The sequence below is a fragment of the Oncorhynchus clarkii genome, chromosome 10 (genome assembly GCF_045791955.1).
Source record: "Oncorhynchus clarkii lewisi isolate Uvic-CL-2024 chromosome 10, UVic_Ocla_1.0, whole genome shotgun sequence".
NCBI classification, from domain to species: domain Eukaryota; kingdom Metazoa; phylum Chordata; class Actinopteri; order Salmoniformes; family Salmonidae; genus Oncorhynchus; species Oncorhynchus clarkii.
This window is the reverse complement of record NC_092156.1, coordinates 33714855-33725966: the sequence shown is the minus strand read 5'-3', so window position 1 is coordinate 33725966 and position 11112 is coordinate 33714855. Positions and strand designations below refer to the sequence as shown.

General features: G+C 42.3%; 2 protein-coding genes across 2 annotated transcripts; both read right to left on the bottom strand.

Moving 5' to 3' along the window:
* Positions 1-2795: 2795 nt before the first annotated feature.
* LOC139418304 (schwannomin-interacting protein 1-like) lies at positions 2796-7641 on the bottom strand. Its single transcript, XM_071167669.1, has 7 exons — positions 7328-7641; positions 6012-6220; positions 5444-5574; positions 5245-5332; positions 4799-4912; positions 4568-4679; positions 2796-4358 (listed from the first exon to the last, which is right to left on the bottom strand). The coding sequence occupies exons 2-7, from the start codon at positions 6210-6212 to the stop codon at positions 4264-4266; spliced, it is 741 nt and encodes a 246-aa protein (XP_071023770.1). The 5' UTR covers positions 6213-6220; positions 7328-7641; the 3' UTR covers positions 2796-4263.
* A 448-nt stretch (positions 7642-8089) lies between these two features.
* On the bottom strand, positions 8090-11078 carry LOC139418303 (uncharacterized). The gene is made up of 7 exons (XM_071167668.1): positions 10882-11078; positions 10303-10543; positions 10042-10180; positions 9749-9885; positions 9609-9661; positions 8963-9405; positions 8090-8796 (listed from the first exon to the last, which is right to left on the bottom strand). Exons 2-7 carry the CDS (start codon positions 10530-10532, stop codon positions 8470-8472), a joined length of 1329 nt encoding a protein of 442 aa, XP_071023769.1. The 5' UTR covers positions 10533-10543; positions 10882-11078; the 3' UTR covers positions 8090-8469.
* Positions 11079-11112: the final 34 nt, after the last annotated feature.

Below are 11112 nucleotides of genomic sequence, written 5' to 3'. Positions count from 1 at the left end.
AACACTCATCTGGATTTATGCAACAGGCAGGCCCCTGGAAGTCCTGGCTGTACTCACCTTATGGCGACCTTAATACAGATACACTGGTTCTACCCATTTAATCTTGCTGGGAATCAGTATCGACCTCTGATTTACTCTTAACCTTACGAAGAAGTACTGAATCTTTAGATGCCAATTGTGTCCCGATGGTGCCTTGAACATGAATGTAGGTCCCTAGACCCTCATTGTGACCCTTTAACAGTTAAACCATTTTCCTGTAGTTCTACTCCAACATTGCATGTCAGTATATAATTGCATTGCTACTTAACTGTATAATGTTCAACCTACATAATGAATTACGCAAACTCACTCAAACAATCACATGTAGTTTAAGCCTGCTTATTCGTTGTAAAGTCATTCCTCATAAGCTACAGATGCCGTATCTTAATTTGATCATCCTTTTGTTGCAGGAATTTTCCTGCAGCAGGAAATGCAAACTTGCAGTGTATTTCAGCTTTAAAAAAGCTTCAAAGGTTTGTAATTTGATTTGCCCTAACGAAAAATGCATCAACCCTTACAAAAAATGTCCATTCATTATAATCCACATAATAATTCACATTTCCTGTTGAGAAGCTAAATTAGTTGGAAAATGTTGTTTATGTGATCAATGTTTAGCTCCCTCAGAACTCTCTCCTGGCCTTGGTTTGTTATTCCAGAAGCCATCTTATTTATATATTTCTAATAACAAGTGGATCTGAACATTTAAAGGAAGACGTAGCATCTTGGTGCTGGGGAGGGTGCAGGTAAAAGTGTCTTGGTCCCGATCGACACAGGGTCTTACTCCTATGACCTTCGCTGGCACTGTAAATAATTGATATCCAATCAGACAGATATGCAGAACGGAAACCCAATACAAACAGGCAGCTGCAGGCTCTACTACTGGAATGTTACTACAACATTGAATTATCAACACTTCGATTTATGTTTATTGAAATTTTTCATGAACCCTTTTGTCAAATCCAAAATGTGTGTAAATTGGGTATTTACATCATTGTAAATCTTACAGCAGTAAGGAAAATCCTCATTCATCGTTCTCTGTATGTTTGTGGTGGTATTGATATTTTTGCGTATTTAATGTGTACAAATATAATATCTTACCTGGTTTTCTGGTGTTTTGAAAGATTGTCTTTTGTCACTTTAAAATATACCAGCCTGTTTCTTCCCTCTTGCCTTTGTCCTCGTAGCCAATGAACTCATCAGTAAAACAGTTAGCATACAGTAACAGTAACTTTCTCTCACCTTTCACATTATTATTTTACTCCTCTCCTCCTCCTGCTCTCTCTATCTCTCATCTGGTGCAGGTCAGGCATCCCTGACTCTGTTGCGCAACCATCCTCCTACCTCAGTTTTTCTTCATCCTCATCTCATCTCTCCCTCCCTATTCCTCTGTTGTTGTCCTCTCAATCATTAGTGCTGAGCTTGTCAACTGAAGGTCCCACTGGTACACACACGTTTACTCACTCGCACGCAAGCACTTAAACTATAGATTGGAACAAATATTGGAAATATTGTATGGTGTGCTAGCAGCAGCAAAGACAAACACAGTGACAGCACACAACATTGAATAACCTTACAAGGTTTATTGAATGCAAAATTATACGTTTAAAAAAAGTTAAGAATGAATAATACTTCAGAGATTAAAAAGTGCAATGTTACTTCATAGCATTCACCCTTTTCCCATGGCCTTGAATCTGCTATCACAGTTCATTGTTTCATCATACTACAAATACACGATTATTGGAAGTACCACATATAATAATTGCTAGTTAAGACACAAGAGGTAATAAGGCCAGGAGGTTTTCCTGATCATGTGACTTGAAGAGGAAAGACTCTGGGCCAGTAACTTGAGCCGGGTGTTTGTCCCTGGTGAGGTCACATGGTCAGGAAAATATCCTGGCCTTATTACCTCTTGTGTCTTAACTAGCAATTATTATATGTGGTACTTCCAATAATCGTGTATTTGTAGTATGATGAAACAATGAGCTGTGATAGCAGGACAAATACAAGAGGGAAGAAACAGGCTGGTATATTTTAAAATGGCAGACAAATGACAATCTTTCATAGCACCAGAAAACCAGGTAAGATATTATATTCATTATTAATGTCTCAAAAGTACCCTTTTTGGTTTTGCTTATTTTTAGACACATTGTTTGGAAGAATATACTTTTCAAACATCACATTCCCAGAGTGGGCTCTCTACCACTTTTGAATAAATGCTAAATGTTATATAATGAACATAAATATAAACGCAATATGCAACAATTTCAATTATTTTACTGAGTTACATTTCATATAAGGAATTCAGTCAATTTAAATAAATGGGAGGGCATAGGTCCACCCACTTGGGAGCCAGGCCCAGCCAATCAGAATAAGTTTCCCCCCACAAAGGGATTTATTACAGACAGAAATACTCCTCAGCAATCCCACCCTCAGACGATCCCGCAGGTAAAGAAGCCAGATGTGGAGGTCCTAGAGAAATTAACATTCAATTCCCTGGCAACAGCTCTAGTGGAAATTCCTGCAATCCCTCAAAACTTGAGACATCTGTGGCATTGTGTTGTGTGACAAAACTGCACATTTTAGGGTGGCCTTTTATTGTCCCCCAGCACAAGGTTCACCTGTGTAATGTTCATGTGGTTTAATCAGCTTCTTGATATGCCACACCTGTCAGGTGGATGGATTATATTGGCAAAGGATAAACGCTCACTAACAGGGTTGTAAACAAATTTGTGCACAGAATTTGAGATAATTAAGCCTTTTGTGCGTATGGAACATTTCTGGGATATTTTATTTCAGCTGATGAAACATGGGACCAAACCTTTACATGTTGCATTTATATTATTGTTCAGAATACAAAGAATACATTATAGGTAATTAACCAATCACAGCCCTACTGTAGGATTGCACATTCAGCAAATCACCAGCAGAAGGAGTTCCCTTTGAAGCATAACTTTAAAAGTAACAGAGCTCACTCTGGAAATGTGATGTACTAGTAAAATAGATTGTTTTGAACAATGTCTAAAACTGAACAAAATCAAAACGGGTACTTTTGAGATAATATTAATAGTTTTAATCTTGAATAAATTAATGTGTAAAATTGTATTTCAGAATGTAATGACAGTCCATATTTTAGAGCTATTAGGGGTATAATGACACCAAGGTGTTGTCATGCATAGGATTAAAAAGGGCCTAAAATTGCCACTTCCATCATGATACATTTTAAAAATCTGATTTGTGTTACAAATGTAAAAAGCACATCAAACATCCTTCATCCCAATGAAGTTTCTATGTGAGAATTGCCAGAACAATCTGAGAAACACAAAATATTTTTGGGCTATGCTGGCATAGAGTCAATCGACCAATTGCCCAATTGCAGCTTTGTAGTTTCCTATGCTGGTGGTAGTTATATTTATGGCTGCAAACCAGGTATATCATAAAATACATAATGGCAATACCCACAGGCTTATGGGCACTATGCGGACAATTCCCTTACATTAACAACTACATGAGGCTTATATTATACATAATAGAGGATAATTAGCAACAAAGAAACTTCTCTACCAAATTGTTACAGGACAGTTCGCTTTAGCCTGAATATGTAACTCCTTAGCTTGTTTTATACAGGCTATAAGTGGAAAATTCCCTTAAATTAGTAAATCAAGGATATTGCAATGCTTACACAATAAAACTTATGCAAAGCGGTATCCCTCATATATGATATAACTCATTGAATGTTGGGTTACAATATGGCTGTGAAGGTTCTCCATCTGACACCCCCAAGATAAATAGGACTTTCTTACCACAGGCAAAAGACTATGTGTCAGATATTACTAGAGATGTTTCAAACAACATCACAAATGGCTTAAAACTCTCTTTCTGATATTAAATATTTTTGGTTAAGTGGATGCGTAAGTCAAAACAGGTCCTACAGTACTCTCTCCACTAATGATGATGAATATTACGCTGGTCAAGATCAGGTGGGGATGATGAAGAGAAAGTAATGACACCGGTCCAAGATGTTGCTCATCAGTTTGCTCATAATCAACATTTCTCCATTACGAAAAATCATGTTGAGTAGGCTACTATGGCAATACTTCTGACAGTCTCATAGTGGCATATCTGGGCCAAAATCACTTTATCCACTATTGGTCACAATGACTTCCTGTCCTGGTACCCTGTCCATGGCAGTGGTGATGTCACATCCTGTGCACCTGTGGGTCAACATTATGTCAGATCCTGTACATCCAGGAGCATGGCATCCTGTTTGGTCCTCAGCTGGTCCCTTATCAACAGGTGACCCACCAACTCAGAGCTCAGGTCTACAAGAATAGAATAGAATATTACTAGTATTACTACTATTGTCACATGCAAAGCAAAACAACAAGGCACAAATACATAGAGCCAAAAATGCACAAACTGTACGGCAAGCAATCACATGCCAGTGCACTTACTAACAAGTTATTACCATGTAATAACCACTTTTACCCATGTAATGACCAAGATTTCCATGTAGTAACCGCCTACTGACCGTGTACGTCATGGTTTAGTGAGGTCCTGAGGGAACTGAGCTGTTGTATTGAGCAGATCTGCAGGTCACAGCATTCCAGATGCTTCCTCTTAGTGATCACACAGGCGAGGTGCTGAGAGACACACACAGGAATTATTCACACATACCAATCTTCACCTCTCAGACAATGCTCAGTGTTTTCCTCTATCTCCACAGTCCACACGTACAGTCTCCCTTCTCCATCCTTCTTACCTCCTTCTCTTTCTGTTCAGCGAGCAGCTTGTTTTTAAGCGCACTCAGTGCGGCCCTCACCTCCAGCTTCAGGCCAGAGGGATGGTAACCATGGCTACCTGCCTCTTTAGAACCCTGACAGTAAACAGGAAACACAAAATGGCATGAGTATGGATGCCAGGGTTGGGGTCAATTCCATTTAAATTCCAGTCAATTCAGAAAGTAAACCAAATTTAAATTCCAAATTTTCATAATTGAAAAGCATTGAAGAGAGTTGGAATTGGAATTTCAGTGTACTTCCTGAATTGACTGGAATTGAAATGGAATTGACCCCAACCCTGATGGATGAATGAATGATACATCACTGTAGAACAGAGTTCTTCACACCTCGTCCTAGAGTGCCGCAATGTGTGTAGGTTTTTGTCCCAGTCTTGAGCTAGACTATAATACAGGAGGGAATCGCTCACCTCTTTGCCAGCCCCTTCCTCCGTATCATCATCCTCGCTCTCACTGTTGTTGGTGTAGCACAACTGTAGATTTCTGTGATTGTGGAATCTGTAATAAGAAAAGGAAAAGGCAACAATTGCATGAACAGAAAGAACAGAAATTAGATGGTTTCAGAGAATACAGAATGAAGTTGATAATGAGATTTTTGACATTTGTTACCTAGATGAGAAAACAGTAACTCGACACCTTCCATAGTCCTCCTCCTCCCATTCCTCTCTCATCCGAAGCCCACCCTGCCTCTCCTCCGCCCAGCCCCCTGACACACTCCCCTGTTCCGACCCACTCGTACTCTGAAAGAGAGGAATAGAGGGAGGGATCAGGGATGGAGAGATGACATGGGAGGAGGGAAGGGGTGGAGACGTGTGGTGGTGGGGTATTTAAGAGTGTATGGGTGTCATTAAACCCATCTCTGCAGTCTTTTTCAAACAGACAAGTTCAGCTTTAATGCCAGGGGTTCTCAGGGTGTTATTCCTATCATCTTATTAACAGAGGTTATTACTGTGATCTCGGGCTCCAGCTTTCAGCCTAATACCAGTAGACGACAATCACATGTGTAAGGCAAAGAGAGAAGTAGGATGAAGTTACCCCTAGATTCTGATCTAACGTCAACGTTGTGCTGTTCCCGCTAATTGTTAAGGTCTTGATTTGGGGCAGATAAGCTAATCTCAGATCTGTCGTTAAGGGCAGAGCACAAAAATGTCTACTTCCTCTCTTTATGCCCTCTGACCTTTGCCCTCTCCCTCCTCTCCTCCTCCTGTTTCTCTAGCTCGGCGATACGCAGGCTCAGGTCCTCCCACTGCATGATGGGTAGGTCCTGGTCTTCATCCGAGGACCCTCCGCTCTGGTGAAGTTGCCCTACCCCTTCCTCACCAGACAGCTCTGTGTCATCACCCCCCTTCTCCTCTGCTGTCTCTGTATCTCCCTCCATCCTTCACCCTGTTGTTGTGGGCAGAAGGCCGAGAAAGGGAGGTCAAGGAAGAGGATTTGATTAATTTTAATTTGGCATAAAGTGACTCAGGTGGGTGGTCTCTGATATATACAGTGGGGCAAAATGGTATTTAGTCAGCCACCAATTGTGCAAGTTCTCCCACTTAAAAAGATGAGAGAGGCTTGTAATTTTCATCATAAGTACACTTCAACTATGATTGACAAAATGAGAAAAAAAATCCAGAAAATCACATTGTAGGATTTTTAATGAATGTATTTGCAAATTATGGTGGAAAATAAGTATTTGGTCAATAACAAAAGTTTATCTCAATACTTTGTTATATACCCTTTGTTGGCAATGACAGAGGTCAAACGTTTTCTGTAAGTCTTCACAAGGTTTTCACACACTGTTGCTGGTATTTTGGCCCATTCCTCCATGCAGATATCATCTAGAGCAGTGATGTTTTGGGGCTGTTGCCCTCATTTTGTCTGTCATAGTTGAAGTGTACCTATGATGAAAATTACAGGCCTCTCTCATCTTTTTAAGTGGGAGAACTTGCACAATTGGTGGCTGACTAAATACTTTTTTGCCCCACTGTATAAACAACAACAACAAAAAATATATATATAGCATCAAAAAGAAGCTGCCAAGATCATTATACAATGTGCACAATCTTGCTACAGGATAAAGCAGAATGTATCAACAATAGGATACCAGGATAGCCTACTCAGGGGGAAAACACAAAGCATTCCTTAGAGAAGTTTGAAAAACACTGACTGAACTTTAGGCGAGACTAGTCTATTTCGTAATAGGGATTTAAAAAAAAAATCTTTCCCATTATCTAAACTCGGAAGTACGCATGCACTAGCCTACACCGGAAAATTCACAATCTGTTTTAAAAGGTTACTTTTCAGACTCACTCTGACTGTAGAACGAGTGCGCTCAGATTTCTTGCCATGAACGTGCTGCCTGGAACGCGCGTACGACACGTTGAATACAACGTATCTCTTCTCCTTCGATATAACGCACATGTATGCCACACACACCATTAAAGATTTGTTGTTTATAATTTGAATATTGAGGGGGGCTGGTGGCAAGCGGATACTTTGACTTACCTATTCCAGACCGTGTCCTACTCCCGACATCGAGGTCTCCTTCTCTTGTTTATGTCTTATATAATTAGATAACTTTCGGTTTCCCAGTTCTCGGCGGTGTGGGCAATCGTTTTAATAACTCACAATAAGTTATTGACTTCTGATTTAACTCTTCCTTTAAGTTAAGAAAACACCCTGCCTGCCTTTCTACTGTACCCTTTCCCCATTCCTCCCGCCCCCCTCTTTCCTCTGACCCGTTCCCACAGTTTTTGTTTAACCTCTACCTTCTGCAGCTGGGAAAGATACGCCCGCTTTTCCTACATCCAATGTGCCACTACATCCCTCCGAGCCTATCCCTTTTAAATAGCGATGCTTCGGATTCCTGGAAGTGTTGAAATTACATGCGATATCTATTTAAGATTAAAACAATCGGGTGGGGTCTGGCTCTGGTTCTACACGGGTCTGGCTCTGGTTCTACACTTCGAACTAGAAACAATTGTAAAGGAGGGTTATAAAGGTTAAGAATGTACTCTTAATTAGTGTCCAATTTCAACATTATGGGATATGACTACTCAAACCAGATGGGAAAAAACCCGGGAGAGAAAGTCACCCACTATATATTACAGCATTTGGAGAAAAACTGAAACACATACATATCTCAATGTCTTTTAAAATAGCCTGACATGCAGGCCAGATGGCTATTGTTACATTCATGTCATTCGAATTATAAGAGGGAAATCCTAAATAAACTAAAATAGTAATATTAAAAAGTGGACAAATTGGTTTTCTAATATTTCCATGGCATTTTTTTTATTTCCTTGGAGCTTGGCAATTTTGGCATTGGAAATACACTCCTTAATGACATTTTCAAAATGTATTGATATAAAATATCCTACAAATAATTAAAGATTGAGAAATCTGACAGAGATATGACATGTTTTCTGTTTACAATAAGTGAAAGAAAAGCTGGTGAGGTGCATTTGTTATAGGCTAGGCTACTAACATTATCTAAAGGATTGTGGGTGAAATTGCATACATTACAATAAATTATGTAAAAGTAACATTTCAGTGAAAGGCCTACATCATTCTGTCCATTTATCCAAGGATGCTCAGTCATTTCCTCTCCTCCTATCCTATTCCTAACATCTACTTTCCTCTCCTCCTCATTCACCAGCATGCAGTTCCTGTTCCTCCCACTGTGTGTCACTGACGAGTCGATAGTTCACCTGCCGGTAGTTCTGTGGGTGAACCTGTCTCTGCCTCCATACCTCCTCATACAGGCTCTGTGTGACTGGGGGTAGAGGGGCAAACCTCCCAGTCTGAGCTAAGGTCTGGGCATAACCCCACTGTTCCTTGTCCATCTTCAGCATATGTCTGAGCTGCACCCCCCTCTCCACCTTCCTCGCCATTTCTCCCTGGGCCTCCTCTTCCATCTCAGCCTGCGATGGCAGGGCCACGGAGCCCTCCAGCACTGCCAGGGCAAACTGGACCTGAGAGAAAGAGGGGAAGAGCGAGAGAAATTGATAGAGAGAGAGAAAGAAGGGAAAGAACAAAAAAGCAATAAGAGAGAGAATGAACAAGATATAGTGAGGGAGGGATGGGGTAGCCAGACATTTTGTTCCACAAAAATAAGATAATCATCACCATCAACCTCACCTGGCAGTGGAAGTGGGGGAAGGGGCAGATTATTTTACAGATGCCTATGATGAAGAGTGAGGGGAATGCTGGGGGCATCAGGAACCTGTAGAGTGGGGTTACCAGGTGCTCCTGAACCTCCAGGCCCAATCGGGCTGGCTCCAGGAAAGGGTAGCTGAAGTTGTAGCCCGTGCAGAGCAGCAGGACCTGGGCCTGGGTAATGGACCCATCCTGGAACCGCAGAGACCCATCCTCCTGGATCTCCACCACAGGGGTGGCCTGGTGGACTCCATAGGGCAGAGGAAAGGGCAGGGTGGGCTTACCGTGGCTCAGAGTCACCTGGGCGTTGGATCGACCCAGTTCTAGTGAGATGTCAAGTCCTGAGGCCCCAGCGCCCAGCACTACCACTGACTGACCTGAGAAGGGCTCTGGGTGGCGGTATGAGTGACTGTGGATCACTTTGCCTAGAGAGAGACGGGGGGATGGGATGAGATACAGATTCAGAGAAAGAGGGAGATAAAGAGATGAGATAAAAGCCATGAGTTTTTCCTGAACACCTAACCTGGCCCAGACATTTTCCAGTTCAGGTTGCATGGTCAGGAAAATTCTGGGCATGAGATATAGGTAGAGAAAGAGAGGGATAGGGATTGATGACTGTGGTGTACACCTTGAAATCGCTCTAGCCCAGGGATGGATGGGATGTGGGGGTCAGAGTAGTGCCTACAGGGAAAGGAGACAGGGGTCAAGAGTTAAGGGTTAGGGTGTAAAAGACATTGTAAATATCTAAAGCACATGCACATCACTTACCCGCTGCAGATGAACACGGAATCAAAAGTTTCAGTGTTCTGTGATCCAGACTTGTCACGTGAGGTCACCTCCCACGTCGTCATTGGTCCTTTACCCTCTGTCACCACAGGGCTCACTTCATCCACCACAGCGCTGAACTAACAAAGAATGGGGGAGAGATGGGGTGAGAGGCTTTAGACTCTTGCCCTGTTAAACGGAATAAACATTTTCCTGTTATAACCTGAAATCGATGAGTGTGTACCTTCCTTCTCTACCCCTGACAGACGACCATGTGTGTGAGTGACAGTACCTACCCTAATATGTGGTGTGATGCAGTGGCTCTGGCAGTATCTCTCCAGATACTTCTGCACTTCCTGGTGTGGCAGGAAGGAGGGCAGCTGGGGGTCAAAGGGGAAGTCAGGGAACATCATGACCTCCTTGGGCAGGTTGGTCCTGCATAGAGTTAAGGAGGTGTAAAATATGAGACAAACAAAATAAGACCTGGTTCATGTCAGAGAGAGAGAGACAGAGAGAGACATGGAGAGAAAGAGAGGGTGGAGTTAGTGTTACTGTACCGGAGGTCTCTGTACATGCTGCTGTGAATGGGCAGCCCGTTGTCAAAGCTACCGGTGCGTTCCTCGTAGAACCATGTGCCGCCCACGTGTTCCGTGAGCTCGTAGACGACAGGTGGGGCGAAGGTGTCTGGGCGGGACAAGATGTGACGTGCGGCACACAGACCTGCAGCTCCCGCGCCCACCACCGCAACTCGCAGCTGCTGCATCCTCACGGTCCTGTCCGAGGACATGCCAGACAGACCTGGAATACAATTACATCAAGGACCTATTCAGGAGGGTGTTTATAAAAATACAGCTAGAGAACTGACTAATAACTCTAAAGAAAACAGACCAGCACTGTGAGACAACACTGACACCAAATAGACAAATGACTCTGTCGCTGACATACCTACACAACAGACACAAACAATACCCACTGTCTGTCACACACACTGTCCAACTGGGTAACATTGTATATGATGCCAAACAGATACATCTGAGCTCAAGAGAGAGAATGCACATAATCTAAACATTACATTGTGTGTTTGAGCTGTGGGGGTTTGGTGGGAGGGGACTGAGGGTGTTTCAAAGTTTACTTACGTGTAAAGCCAAAAACTGCTGTGCATTGAGCAGGGTTAAAACAATAGAAGAAGAAAAGTAATTTCAACAGAAGACAAGAAGGAAAAGTCAAAACACTTAATCTCACAATCCTTCAGCGGTACAGCAGCCTACAGTCTACTTCCGCACAGAGTGAAGTGAACATTGATCTTCAGACAAAAAATGGACATTGGGAGAATCTCAATTGTTCCTCCTCGCCTTCTCAAATCCCAC